The following is a 15,460-nucleotide window of genomic DNA, read 5'->3' as shown; positions in this document are numbered from 1 at the left end:
GAGAGTGCGTGTGGGGGTGTATCGGGAAATTAGCTCAGAGATGTAGGGAGGGGACAGGTTATGGACGGCCTTGTATGTATTTGTAAGTACTTTGAAGTGAATTCGTTGGGCAATGGGGAGCCAGTGAAGGGATTGGCAAAGGGGAGAGGCAGAGGAATAATAGGGTGAGAGGTGGATTAGTCGGGCAGCAGAGTTGAGGATAGATTGGAGGGGTGCGAGAGTGCTAGATGGAAGGCCACAGAAGAGAATGTTGCAGTAGTCTAGGCGGGAGATAATGAGGGCATGTACAAGTATTTTCGCAGATTCAAAGTTAAGGAAAGCGCGGATGCGGGAGATGTTTTTGAGTTGGAGACGGCAGGTGGTGGAAAGGGCTTGGATGTGCGGTCGGAAGGAAAGGGCAGAATCCAAGATCACTCCAAGGCAGCGGGCTTTGTTGACTGGGGATAATGTGCAGCCATTGATCGTGATAGATAGGTCTGTAGGGGGGGTTGAACAAGATGGGGGAAAGATTATGAATTCTGTCTTATCCATGTTAAGTTTAAGAAAGCGAGAGGCGAAGAAGGATGATATAGAAGATAGACATTGTGGGATTCTAGATAGTAAGTTGGTGATGTCTGGACCAGAGAGGTAGATTTGTGTGTCATCAGCGTAGGAGTGATACTGAAAGCCATAGGACTCTATGAGCTGTCCCAGGCCAAAAGTGTAGATAGAGAAGAGCAGGGGTCCTAGGACAGAGCCTTGCGGGACACCAACAGAGAGGGAATGAGACGAGGAGGTGGTGCAGGAGTGGGAGACGCTGAATGTCCGGTCTGTGAGGTATGATGTGATCCAGGAGAGGGCCAGGTCAGTGATGCCAAGAGATGAGAGAGTTTGCAACAGAAGGGAGTGGTCAACAGTGTCGAAGGCAGAGGACAGGTCAAGGAGAAGGAGGACAGAGTATTGTTTCTTGGTTTTGGCTGTGAGTAGGTCATTGGTGACTTTGGTAAGGGCAGTCTCGGTCGAGTGGTGGGTTCGGAAGCCAGATTGTAGGCGGTCAAAGAGGGAGCAGGAGGAGAGGTGGGAGGACAGTTCTGAATGGACATGTTGTTCAAGTAGCTTTGAGGCATACGGAAGAAGTGATATGGGGCGATAACTGGACAAGGAAGATGGGTCAAGTGAAGGTTTTTTGAGGATGGGTGTAATGGTAGCATGTTTAAAAGCAGAGGGGAAGACACCAGAGTTTAGTGATAGGTTGAAGAGATGAGTTAGGGCTGGGATAAACACTGCAGTGAGGTTAGGGATGAGGTGGGATGGGATTGGGTCAAGTGCACAGGTGGTCAGATGAGATTTGGAGAGTAGAGTGGAGAGTTTACCTTCTGTAATGGTAGAGAAGTGGGTTTTGGGAGAAGAGGACCGAGCAGTTGTGTAGAGGGTCTGTGGGGACTGTGTAGTAAAGCTTTCTCTGATGTGGACTATCTTTTGTTTGAAATATTTGGCAAAGTCCTCAGCTGAGAAGAGAGGAGAGGGTGGGGGCGCTGGGGGACGGAGAAGGGAATTAAAAGTGCTAAAAAGTTGTTTAGGGCTGTGGGACAGGGAAGATATGAGAGATGAGAAGTAAGCCTGTTTTGCATCAGCGAGTGAGGATTTGAATATGAGGAGGGATTGCTTGTATGCGGTGAAATGATCTTTAGAATGGGATTTCTTCCATTGCCGCTCAGCAGCCCTGGAAGCTTGTCTGAGTTTTTTGGTCAGGTTGGTGTGCCAGGGTTGTCTGTTGATTTTCCGGATTTTGTTGTGTGTGAGACTTCATAGCACTGAAGGCAATGAAGGGTTTGCCAAAACTCAACAGTTTGGTCATTGTCTATGTTTGCCGCTGCCCTGCTTTCCTCTGCAGGCATAATACCCTACTTACCATTCTGCTGCCTCTATACTTCTGCCTTGTACTCCAGCATCTGTCCACTTAGTGTGCACACGTGCATGCTTCTAAATCCTTCCACGGCCAATGGCTGGGGGTCACTGGGTATTTAAGGCACCCTCTCCAAGCCTGAATTTTAAGTTTCCTGGTGACCAGCAGGGAATGCTGCCTTTGTTCCTGTTTGTGCTCCAGCTTGTAACTGCCCTGCCTGGGTGTTCCAGCACTTCCAGTTTCAGTTCTGCCTATGTGTAAGTTAACCCTCTCTGTCCAACTTGTCTGTGTTTCTGCCAAGTATCCAGTCTGCCTGCCTTGTCTGTATCTTCGTTATCGCCCTTTTTGGTTCAGATGTCCTGTCTGGATCTCAGAAACCTGCTTTCAAGCCTTAGTGAGTGTTCAGACTATACGTGTGGTCTTCCTTTTTTTTGGTGCATTTTCTGTATCTTGAACTCCCTGTAGGTCAGCTGCAAACTACACAAATACTATCCCAGGCGGTAGCAGTCTGGATGCTTTCCTGCATGGAAGGCCAGATACCTCTGTAGGCTGAATACCATGTGAGCACTAGAATAACAGCCTTAGGGTATAGCCCAAAGCCAAACTGGTTAGTTGGCACAGTGGTTCCACACTCACTGATCCCAAGCATTGACAACTATCTGTCACGAATACAGGGGAGGGGAGGGATACAGAACTAGGCTTCAAGGCTAGGGAGAGGGAAAATGTCACCTTCTAGGAAGCCCCTAAACCTGGCCCTGACTCCTGTCAGTATGTATAGACCCTGAAGGTAGAAAAATACATACGCCGTAACCTAGACCCTAGGAGCCCTTAAATGCCCTAGGTAGTGGCAGGGAATGAGTCTACTGGTTCCTTCCCAGGTGAACGAACCAGTGTCTCTCTGAGGCCTATTAACAAAAAGCACAGGGGAAACAACCAAATACAAAGAGCAATACAACTTATCTTATAGAAAATGTATGAGCAGGAACACAGGTAAGGTCCACGCACCAACTCTTCCAAATCCAAGCAGAGAATATCAACCGCATGGTATGAAGTGTGAAACCAAACTAAATAGGGAAGCAGTAATGACTGCCAGCTGCTCCTGACAAGAGGTGTGGTCATTACCAAACCACAACACTGAGAATCAAGAGACTGTCAGTTAACCTCACGTGGAGTCAGTCTCTCCGATCTTCTAGCCTCTGTCACAGAAAGTACCGTGACACTATCATTGACTTAGCAAAACTTTAATTTATATAAAAGAAATCACATGCTCCATCAAAAGAACCACAGTCACAATATTGGCATTACTAATGGCCAAAAGAGCTGACAGCCCAATGCAGGATCCTAGTGACAGGTACTCACTGTTTTTTGTATAATTATATGGATTGGGTCATTTATAAGATTGTGGATTGTGTATTTGTAGCAGGGGTTGCTCCAAATTAGGATTCCTGTGGTCCTGTTCTTCTATACCATTGCATACAGTATCTGCAAAAACAGTAATACTTAAGGCATACCAGAAGGACCCTGCATGGGGCATTCATTCTCAGAGTGACGAGTCTGTTCTCATCAAGGTTTGGGACCAGAGTAAGAGATACCAACCCATAATACCACCTGTTAACTCTTCAGCCCTGTTTGATATTGTAACGGATCTCCTGGCACCCCGACCGGGTACCTCCATCGATAGATGCTCCTAGTGCTTTCCGAGGACTCCAAGCACTCCACTTGACACCATACGCACTGCAGACCCCACGAACCGCCGAAGCTTGGTTGAAGTCTCACCGTCTCCTACCCACCCTGGACCTACGACAAGGCTCCAGTCTCCAGTGGGTGAACCTCTCCTAAATCCCGAGAGCAGGAACAGCTCTTACAAGAGCTAGTAGTTATGCCAGGGGAGTATAGCAAATCTTCAGCGTATAGCAATCCCCCAGTGTCGATCAGTTACCCAAACACCAGCCTCAACTTGGTAAAGGGTAAAACAGGAACTCTTTATTTGAACACACAAGCATTGTTTTATACACATTTTCCAACAAGGTTACCACCCACAGGATTTTGTAAAAACAGCCAATAACCACTTACAATACACTCAGACACTCCCACACAAAATCCTCCCCTCTGCCTGTGATCCAATTACCTCACACCGTGTTGATGTAATCATCACAGGCAGGAGAATACACACTGTCTGAGACGCAATTAACTAACACACTGGCATTGTCTGAGACGCAATCAACAAAATACAATTACCAAACGTAATGGACTAACTTAATCACTCACAGACAGAGAACACACATTTTTCCCAAAACGCAGAGAGACAATGGAACAGACCTCACTACTCAACGTATACAATGTCCCACCCTTTTCAATACACATAGACATTTAACATCCCAAAATGGCACGAATTAGACCAGGGGTTCAAGTTAGTACAAGTCCTTTGTGAACAAAGGAAGACTGGCTGATGAGAGGGCCCATAATCCTGGGGCAAGAGGATAGAAGCGAGGCCCCTCCAAAACCCAGTGGCAAGCTTGGTTTCGCCACAGGTATCAGTGATGCCAGGTTTATTACTGCGGTGCTACTGACCCCTGACAGTATTTTATTTGTTGGTTCCTGGATTCTTCACCATATTGAGCATATATGACTTTCTATATGAAATCAGTGATAGTTGATTGACAGCCTTCTCTATACAAACACACTACAAGTGTTTGTCACGAGGGTGTCAAGAGCCACGTCTGACTCCGTTATACCCGGAGTCAGGAATTCGCAGCGGGTGGCTGCGCGCTCTATGTCTAAAGATCACTCTGTTTCTTAATGATAGCTTTCTGTGTTTGCCTTGCAATCCATTTTGTCTCACTCAGGGATCCGTAGCTTCTTCTCCTCAGCTGTTTCTTGTCTGTCACTCCCAACCTCCTTATATTCTCCTCTCCCACTTCTCTGGTTGCCAGATATAGAGCTTCCTGCCTGGACTTCTATACTGACCCACTGGAGCTGTGTTGCTGCGTTCCCTGGTTGTTGTTCCAGAACGTTACCCTCCGGATCCCTGTTAGGCTTTTGTTGTCCGCTGTTGTCGCCCACCTGGGATTATATGTTTTGTCTGTATTGTCTGTCCTCTCCTTGGTGTTTTACTTTAGTGTTAGTGGTGCGGACTAGTGTTCCCACCGCCCTATTCACTACCTAGGGCTCATGTTAGGGAAAGCCAGGGTTTTAGGCACGTGATCGGCGTACGGGTGAGAAACCCGTCTAGGGACGTCAGGGCAGTCAGGTGCCAGCCTCAAGGTGAGTTAGGGGTCACCACCTTTCGTGATAGTGTTTTATCACAACACTCTTAAAGGCACACTAATGATGTTTGTGATAGATTTAAATTATGTCCACTGCTGATACTGATGCATTTATTGCGTTAAAATGTCTGTTCAATAAATTATAAGGTATGCTTTGTTTATTTTCTGGACATCTTTTCAGAATAGATTCAAGAAATTTGTAATAACTTTTGTAGGGATATCTGAGCATTCATGGGGCATTGGGCAAAATTTAGGAAGTTGGCTATAATTACAGAAGTGTAAAGAGACATTAAATCAAGCCAAGGATGTACTAAACCACGAAAATATTAGGGAAGGAAAATCTAAACAAATTGCTCTGATGACTTGCATAATCTCTGTTTGATTATTAGGCTCAAGGAGATAAGGAAGTCTATCCTACAGAAGAAGGCCTTTAAAAGTTTAGAAACAAGTCAAATCCAGTATTTTCTGGATTTTATTTTAAATCCATGTGTTCATTGGACAAGAAACTATTTTGAAATTGGAAGTTGTAAAACAGGAAACCTATAGCCAACAGGTTTAATGATTCAGTGCTGTATACCATTTTGGATCAGTTTTACAGTAAATATTCACCATGAACACCTGAGATGAGTTATGGAACTTGTTGCTGGAAAGTCTGTTAATGGAATAAAAGTGATGTCCAGAGCTGACATATATAGGGTGTACATCTAAGATTAGTAACCAGTAAAGAGGCAAACATTGTAAAGAAAGAAAAAGGCACTGATAGAGAATATTCAAAAAAAGCGATAGCAAAATATTTTTATGCTGCAATGAGAGGATTACCATATTTTATGTAAAACATTTGCTTTTTAAATTAGTTACATTTATTAGGAAGAGAAGAAAATTTGTATGTTATTCCTGGTTCTGACCATTGTTCCTAATAAATAGATGTTTCTTAAATTATATAGCAAGATCAAGTAGATCTGGATACGAAACGATGGAGAAAGTTGACTGAAGTCTTTAGAGGGGTAAAGGAAAGAAGCAAGAATGAAGGATACATTTTTGTTTCATGAAATCTGATGCATACACTTGTTTTTCTAGATAAGTGAAGCATTCATGCGGGCAGCAGCGGGGTCTAATTAAACTGAGACCAACTGAACAGTGCAGTCTCATTGGTTTAATTAGAGTCTGCTGTGCCATGTGGTCGTACCCTTAGGCTACAGTCACATGACTGTATGAATGAGTTTGCATCCGTTCCGCATTTATGTGGAATAGGTGCGGACCCATTCATTTCTATGGGGCCGCAAAAGATGCAGACAACACACTGTGTGCTGTCCAATTGAGGACAAGAATAGGCATTTTCTTTGACAGCCGCGGCATGTGCGTTCCGCAAATTGCGGAACGCACATGGGCCAGTGTCCGTGTTTGGCGGATCCACAAAACACCACGTTCGTGTGAATGTAACCTAATTGAAAAAAGTTTTTACAACAGTAAGATGTCAAGATTGAAAATGGTTGCTTGCAACTAGAACTCTTTGCACACAGTATTGAGCCTTGAATGCTGTGATTTATTTAGGCAATCCTCACACGTGACATTTCGGTCAGGAAGACCTTTTTCAAACAAACATTGCATTACATCAGCTGATCACAAAGTATTCCCATAGCAATTATGTTTAATCTGTGGGGAAGCCTGGCAACAAGTGTTCAGATTCTAAGCAATACCATCATAGGACAAGTGAAGCGTTACACAGTGCCCATTCACACGAATGGCTTGTCTATGGCGGGATAGGACAGGTCCTCCAGTGCAAGAGGCACTCTTTGTAAATCTCTTTCAACTCTGGGTAAGGGCTCATTCACTAGACCATAGGCTGTCCGTGCCCATATTGCAGACTGCATTGACTTGAATGGATCAGCAATCTGTAAGGTATGATCGGAAGACCATGGAAGCACTATTAAGTGCTTCCTGGGGCTTTTGGGTCCATGCCTCCCCACCGCAAAACATAGGACATGTCCTATCTTTTGACGAATATTTTGGATCACAGATCCATTCAAGTCAATGTCGTGTGAATGAGCCCTAAGAGAAAAGGATCGAGAACAGGGCACCTTCTATTAAAGGGGTTGTCACACTTCAGCAAGTGGCATTTATCATGTAGATAAAGTTAATACAAGCCATTTGCTAATGTATTGTGATTATCCATATTACTTCCGTTGCTGGGTGGATTAATTTTTCCATAAAATTATACACTTCTCGTTTCCATGGTTACAACCACCCTGTAATCCAGAAGCAATAGCCATGCTTGCACATTATAGGAAAAAGTGCTGGCCTCTCTGGTGGCCGAGACCATGGGAGTGCACATACGGTGGAGCTTTTTTCTATAGTTTGCAAGCACGGCCACCATTGCTGGATTGCAGGGTGGTCATAACCATAGAAATGAGCAGTATATAATGTGATGGAAAAATTTAATCAAGCCAGCAAAGGAAGCAATATGGATAAGCACAATACATTAGTAAGTGCCTTGCATTAACTTTCTCTACATAATAAATGCCATATGCTGAAGGCAGTCAGAATTCGAATTTGAAAATAGGTTTTTGGATAACACTTTAAAGAGATTAAATTACAGATTTTTTTTATTTATATAAAATATTCTATAATGAACTTACCAAGAGTCCAGGATATTCAATAAGAGCTGACATTATATAAGCAGTCAATGTAACTGGACTATATTCGCCACCTTGCAGTTGAGTGTTTATTATTCTACCAGGTTCCCAAAATTCTCCATTTTTCTTCTGATGTATCAAAAGCCATGTAAGAGTATTATGAAGAACCACAGGGTCAACAAGTATAAATGGTCGGGCTTTTAAAAAACAGCGCAGGACAAAGGCAGACAACCTAAAAGACAGAAGAACAATGACGAGAATGTATTGTGATATGCCAGTTTTGTAATGTAGAAAAGATACATATTTTGTCACAAGGACTGGCAGGACCTCTGCTGTACCGCAGAGCATGGGGGTATCTGCAAATTTCATTATGTTATATAATGCAATATAATGTCATTAAACGTATTGCACCCAGAATATTCCGGTATGGATAACACAACCAGGGTTACCAACCCTGGCTCAGTCATTGAAGGAGGTTAGGTGTGGACTGGCTCCACCTCTAGCTCTAAGGGAGGGATAGAAAGAGTTTGAAAGAGAGAGAAATCAGTAGTCACAAAAAAAGCTACAGAAGGATGAAAGGAGTAAAGACCTAGAATCTGCATGGCCAAGCATTGGAGTCAGTAAAGTAACCTGCTACCAGAAGCTGTGAAGACTTTGCTAAAGTAAGGGAAACTGTTAAAACACCCTTCACACCTGGACATATTCTGGCCCGTCAGATGGCTAAAACCCTGTATCCGTCAGTAGACATTACAGCCACTATAGAAAGGGTACGATTGGCCACCATTGATTCTGCAGGAAGAGACAGGACAGATAAAGAGGAAGAGGGCCATAGTTCCCACCCAGGCCTAAATTCTTACATTGTTATCTGGGAAGAATTGCTCATAGCAACCAATCAGATTCCAACTTTCATTTTCCGTAGGAGCTGTCAAAAATTAATAGTGGAATCTGATTGGTTGCTATGGGTAACTAATCCAGTTCTACTTTACACCAGTTTGATAAATGACCCCATCATTTTTTTTTTTTTTTATATTTTCAGAGAGAAAGCATAATTTGATTTGCCTAAAGGGAACTGCAAAATATTTAGATTTTTAAAAATCCAAGTTTTTGAGAAAATTCAGGATGAATTCATGATTGATAGAATTGAGTTGCCCATCTCTAGTATGTACATCTACCTCTTGTGCTTCACAAATCAATTTTAACCTATTTTTTCCACTAGGTTATTTGTGGTAGCCTCAAACCAATCACAGTGCTTTTCATAATAAGATTTTCCCCTAGTGATGGCCTCAAATTTTCAGTACTTTTTTATAATAAAATGTTGTATCTATTTCCTTGCTTGTGATTCATAGATCAATTTTCCCCTTTTTTACTACATAGTTGGTGGTAGCCTCAAACAGTTAAATTCCTGCTTTTTCATAATAAGATTTGTATTTATTGCCGTGCTTGTATCCCACATAATGCTTCTATGAAAAAGAGACATGCATGCTAGTCTCCTTTCCAAAAGGATAGTTAAAGGATTTTTTACACAGAAAGAGGAAAGGAAAACGGTCTCATACCATGAACCCAGCTCTTTCTGTATGTCTTCCCTTTAAAAGAGATTAGCAAACATAAATTTGTTTGACTGCCTGAGATGCCTTAGGTGGGGTACTATTTCTCTTCGGACAAAGGCGCGCCGAAACAGGCGTCGGGGTAACGCCATCCCAGGCACTCAGGTCCTATCATCAATGGGTAAGTCTCTCGTTTTTATACACTGTGCAGACTTTCAGTTTATATTTAGGACACCAGGTCACACTATATCCCTTGTGATTTAGACGGTATATATCCCAGCCAAAGGTGCTTTACACCATAAAGTGTCTTATATGAGGACTTTTGCATCGTGGGCAGTATTGCCATTTGTTGTCCTTTTTATGTCATTTACTATCGAGGGCTCACCTTTACAATTTATTATGATGTAATTTAATTGATGAATCTTTGATTGTATATAGATCTACTTGGATTTAGTGATCTGAATGTTGCTGGGATGGTGTTTTTCTCTGTTCCCTACTCTCCTTTTTAATGGTATTATACACTTTATTATGTAACAATAAAGTACTTTTTCATAAATTAGATGCTTAGGTGCTTTAGTTTTTCTAGTTTTTTGCCTCTTATTTAGTGAGCTTTTCCAAGTTATATGTACAGTATATTGAGTAGTCCCTATATATAGGCGCAATACTTTAGTGGTGACTTTTTTGGCAGGGACACCCATGGTTGAATTTGTTTTTTATATACCAACAGAGGTGGACTGGGGATTTAAAGTGGCCCTGGAAAAAAGAAAACTAAAAGTTTGCCCCAAATTGTAGGGGAGTTTAAATTGACAGAAGGTTGGGCAATATAAGTAGGCAGGGACAACCCGCGTCACAAGTATGCAGGGAAAACAGAAGTAGGCAGGACCCGAAATTTAGAACAAAATTCTGACTTAGCATAACTAAATACCACAGTGAACCATACAATACTGCCCTATCACCATACTGAGGATGGGGATACAACTGAATTCAGAAAGGCACCTGCAGCTGCTGGCCAGATGCACAAGTACATGATGTTCCTAGCATTAACAATGAGAGCATCAGATCGTTATGTACTTGGCCAGCAGCTGTGAGGAGGGCCCTGTAGGGTATATGGCCTGTACGCCCCTGTATATCAAGTTTCAGGGCAATTGGCAAATATTTGATTCGGGGTAGAATCAATTCATACCTGAATCGAACTTTTTTAAAAATTCAGCGACTTGGACCCAAAAAAGAATTTAAAAAAATGTGCTTATCTCTACTTAGGACCCCTTATTAATGATTGCAAAGGTCCCAGTGTCAGGGCCTCTAATAATTAGGTATTAATTGTGCATCCTTTGCATAGGTGATAAGTGTGAATAGTAGAATAACCCTTTAATTAACCCCTTAGTGACCAGCCTGTTTTAGGTCTTATTAGCCTTTATAGCTCTTGCATTCCAAGGACTATAACTTTTTTATGTTTTCATCAAATTAGCTATATGAGGTGGGGCTATACATAGCTGTATTTTTGGGGGTATACAAAACTTACTGATTAACTTTTATTAACTTTTTCTGGAAGGAAGGTAGGGAAAAACAGTTTTTAAGTAATACATTTTGCAGCCTTCATTTTTTGGCATAAATAACACAATAGCTTTATTCTCTGGGTCGGTATGATTACAGCTATATCAAATATATATATTTATATATATATATAAAGATGAAAGACGGACAGCACTCCAAGTAAAAGTAGTGGTGTTTATTCACCCATGTGGATGGCAACGTTTCGGCTCATACAAGAGCCTTTTTCAAGGCTTGAAAAAGGCTCTTGTATGAGCTGAAACGTTGCCATCCACATGGGTGAATAAACACCACTATTTTTACTTGGAGTGCTGTCCGTCTTTCATCTTTATTATATGGGGTAAGCAGCTACATCCCTGGACCTAGCACCCATGCTGTTTTTTTCCGGTGCCACCATTTGTTTCCTTGGCAAAAAAAAATGCAATTCTGACATATATATATTTTTTTATGATTGATAATTGAGTAATGTGGGTTGTTACGGACACAGTGATAATTTTGTGTTTTTTCTTTACATGTTTTCCATTGAAAAACACTTGATATACATGCACATGATGTACATGTAATTACACCTGCTTGCTGCTGTAATGTCGTCAGCGAGCAGGTTAACAGTGAAGAGATTGCAGCGCTTGTAGGAGCTCTGCATTCTCTTCAAACAGCAGATCAGCAGGGGAGTTGTCTTTCTGCTGATCTGATATTGATGACCTACCAGGATGATAGGTCATCAATATAAAAAAAAACTGGACAACCCCTTTGACTTGGAGATTTTCTTTATTTGATAAAACTTTATTAAACTTTTATTTTTGCAATTTATTAGTCCCACAAGGGAACTTTGACAATGGATCTTCTGATCTCATATCTAGTAAAGTGTACTATACTGAAAGTATGATTCTGACAGGCACCGTCATGCTATACCTCTGATGCAGCCTAATAGGGCATGCACTGCAGGCAGACCTGGGGGCTTTTATTAGGACCCTGCCATGCTAAGATATCGTCAGCCTGTGATCTAATTCGCAGAGGTGCTAATGCCTGACAGAAGGTGCCTCCTTTTAAACCACTTAGGTCCCTATTGGATGCAGCATCTGAGGGCATAAATGTCCTGAATTGGTGCTTCCGCTAATCTGTGCCAGTAGAGCAGGAGCCCAGCTCTCATGTGAGATCTGCCTTTCTAGTCTGTGATGCTCAAGAGACCTATTCAGCGCTTAGACTGGGCTGTCGTAAAAAGGCGGTGACCTAGCCTAAGGTCCATTAGTGACCATTGGGCTTTGCTGATTTTATACGCTTTGAGATATATCCTGTGAAGCAGGAAAATGTGAGGCTCAAAAAAATAATTCTATTAAATAGTATTATGTTTTTTATTATTTTAAGTCCTTAGATATTCAGATAATTACTAATATACCAGGTACTTCCTGCAGGATCATCGTTTCCAAAGGCACTAAAAGACCCATCTTCTCTTTGATAGATAAGTTCTCTCTGGTAACCTAAACAGTAAGAAAGTGTTTTATTCATAGAACTGAAACATTTAAAGACTCTTTATAACACAACAAATTTGTAAAAGTCTATACATATCTTGATGTACATTTATAACAAAATAACCCCTGATGAAGCTATAGTAACAGTGACATACATATGTGAGGACTACAGGTCCATGAGTGCAGGAAGCTTAATCATCTTTTAGTATATTTATTTTCCTTTTTACATGGTAACAGGTGTCTGTACTGCAATATATTGTCACATGCTGTTTGTACACAGCAATGTTATTCAAGGGTTATTTACAGGTAATGTAATCAGAAAATGACCTATTGTTCAAATCAAATTTTATGCTCATTTTTTTTTAAAGAATTTTGGGTGATGTCATTTTTAAATTTCTATATAAAAGAATTATAATCTTAACCACCTCAGCCCCCCGGCAAAAGACAACTTTTCCCATTTTTTTATACAAAGTTGGCGTTTGACCAAGATATTTATCTCACCCAGCATTGGTATATGTAAAATGACACCCCAAAACACATTGCCCTACTTCTCCTGAGTACGGCGATACCACATGTGTAACACTTTTTTGCAGCCTAGGTGGGCAAAGGGGCCCACATTCCAAAGAGCACCTTTCGGATTTCACAGGCCATTTTTTACAGATTTTGTTTTCAAACTACTTTGCACGCATTTGGGCCCCTAAAATGCCAGGGCAGTATAACAACCCCACAAGTGACCCCATTTTGGAAAGAAGACACCCCAAGGTATTTCGTGATGGGCATAGTGAGTTCATGGAAGTTTTTATTTTTTGTCACAAGTTAGTGGAATATGAGACTTTGTAAGAAAAAAAATATCATCATTTTCCACTAACTTGTGACAAAAAAATATAAAATTCTAGGAACTCGCCATGCCCCTCACAGAATACCTTGGGGTTTCTTCTTTCCAAAATGGGGTCACTTGAGGGGTAGTTATATTTCCCTGGCATTTTAGGGGCCCAGGTGCGTGAGAAGTAGTTTAAAATAAAAATCTGTAAAAAATGCCCTGTGAAATCCTAAAGGTGCTCTTTGGAATGTGGGCCCCTTTGCCCACCTAGGCTGCAAAAAAGTGTCACACATCTGGCATCGCCGTACACAGGAGAATTTGGGGAATGTGTTTTGGGGTGTCATTTTACATATACCCATGCTGGGTGAGAGAAATATCTCGGCAAAAAACAACTTTTCCCATTTTTTTTATACAAAGTTGGCATTTGACCAAGATATTTATCTCTTCCTAAAATTTGAGGAAGGATCCTGTTCTCCCAGCCTTACTGTAGAGAACAAAACTATTATATGCAGCCAATTGAATTAAATATACAGACACCTTCTTATACCAGCGTCTGGTGCGTCGGGAGACTAAATAAGGAGCCAACATCTGGTCATTGAAGTCCACCCCTCCCATGAGCAAATTATAGTCGTGGACACAAAGGGGCTTTTCAATGACACTGGTTGCTCGTTCAATTTGGATTGTCGTGTCTGCGTGAATGGAGGAGAGCATGTAAACGTCACGCTTGTCTCTCCATTTCACTGCGAGCAGTTCTTCATTACACAAGGCAGCCCTCTCCCCCTTGCAAGACGGGTGGTAACGAGCCGTTGGGGGAAGCCCACGCGACTAGTTTGCTCGGTGCCACAGCAGCCAATCTGTTCTAGGAACAAATGCCTGAAGAGGGGCACACTTGTGTAAAAATTGTCCACATAAAGATGGTACCTCTTGCCAAATAAGGGTGACATCAAGTCCCAGACTGTCTTCCCACTGCTCCCCACGTAGTCAGGGCAACTGACCGGCTCCAGGGTCTGACCTTTACCCTCATAGATCCGAAATTTGTGGGTATAGCCTGTGGCCCTTTCACAGAGCTTATACAATTTGACCCCATACCGGGCGCGCTTGCTTGGGATGTATTGTTTGAAGCCAAGGCGCCCGGTAAAATGTGTAAGGGACTCGTCTACGCAGATGTTTTGCTCAGGGGTATACAAATTTGTTGTTGAAGTGGTTAATGAGGGGCCGAATTTTGTGGAGCCGGTCAAAAGCTTGGTTGGCCTCTGGGACGGGAGGTGGTGTTATTGCTAAAGTGCAGGAAACGCAGGATGGCCTCAAATCATGCCCTGGACATGGCAGCAGAGAACATGGGCATGTGATGAATTGGGTTCGTGCACCAATATGACCGCAATTCATGCTTTTTGGTTAGACCCATGTTGAGGAGAAGGCCCAGAAATTTTTTTCATTCGGAAACTTGGACGGGTTTCCACCGGAAAGGCTGGGCATAATAGCTTCCCGGGTTGGCGGCTATAAATTGAGTAGCATACCGATTTGTTTCTGCCATGACTATGTCCAAGAGCTCCGCAGTCAAGAGCAGCTCAAAAAATCCCAGTGCCGAACCGATCTGAGCTGTCTCAACCCGAACTCCAGACTGGGCGGTGAAAGGGGGAACTAATAGGTTTGCCAGCACCTCAGGGACTCTAGGGGGTCTACGGGCCTGTCTGTGCGGTGGCTGCGACAGGGTAACTATTGCACGTGCCACCGTACCAGCTTCAACTGCCCTTCTTGTGCTCGCCACTTCACCATGTTGTACGGCAGTGCTGGTACTAGGTCCAGGGAGGGCTGCGCTGCTGGTGTATGCCTCACCACGTAATCCGACAGTGCCAGCCCCACTCTGCTGCCCTTGAAGCGGATCCTGCGCAACCTGTGGTCTAGCAACACGGGGCCGGGTACGCCTGGTGGTATCAGGGACCTCAACCTCCTCGTCCAAACTTTGGGTCAGACTGCCACTGCTTTCTACAGGTTCATATTCTGACCCGCTAGATTCGTCAGATGAGGGTTCCCATTCCTCATCCGACTGGGTCAGAATCCTGTAGGCCTCTTCAGAAGAATACCCCTTGTTTGACATTTGGACTACTAAATTTAGGGGGTATTCCCTGAGACTACCCAAGAAAAAAAGCAAGCCTGTCTTACAAAAGGGAGGCTAGTGAAGTACCGGAGGCCGCTGCGATTGATAAAAAATATCAAAACTGATTTTTTTTTATCGCCGCAGCGCTTAGAAAGTGATTGTGCAGTGATAAAAAAAATATATTTTTTGTCACT

The 15,460-nt window shown here is 42.6% G+C and overlaps 1 protein-coding gene across 1 annotated transcript in view; it reads right to left on the bottom strand.

Moving 5' to 3' along the window:
* Window positions 1-15,460, bottom strand: part of CD109 (CD109 molecule) — a 307,708-nt gene that overhangs the window by 60,321 nt on the left and 231,927 nt on the right. The window contains exons 25-26 of the mRNA XM_044289633.1: window positions 12,276-12,357; window positions 7,788-8,016 (exon numbers count right to left, since the gene is read on the bottom strand). Coding sequence (XP_044145568.1) covers window positions 7,788-8,016; window positions 12,276-12,357 — 311 coding nt within the window. The remainder of the gene's footprint in view (window positions 1-7,787; window positions 8,017-12,275; window positions 12,358-15,460) is intronic.

This window comes from Bufo gargarizans, chromosome 4 (assembly GCF_014858855.1).
Source record: "Bufo gargarizans isolate SCDJY-AF-19 chromosome 4, ASM1485885v1, whole genome shotgun sequence".
NCBI lineage: Eukaryota > Metazoa > Chordata > Amphibia > Anura > Bufonidae > Bufo > Bufo gargarizans.
This window is presented reverse-complemented; position numbering and strand designations above follow the sequence as displayed.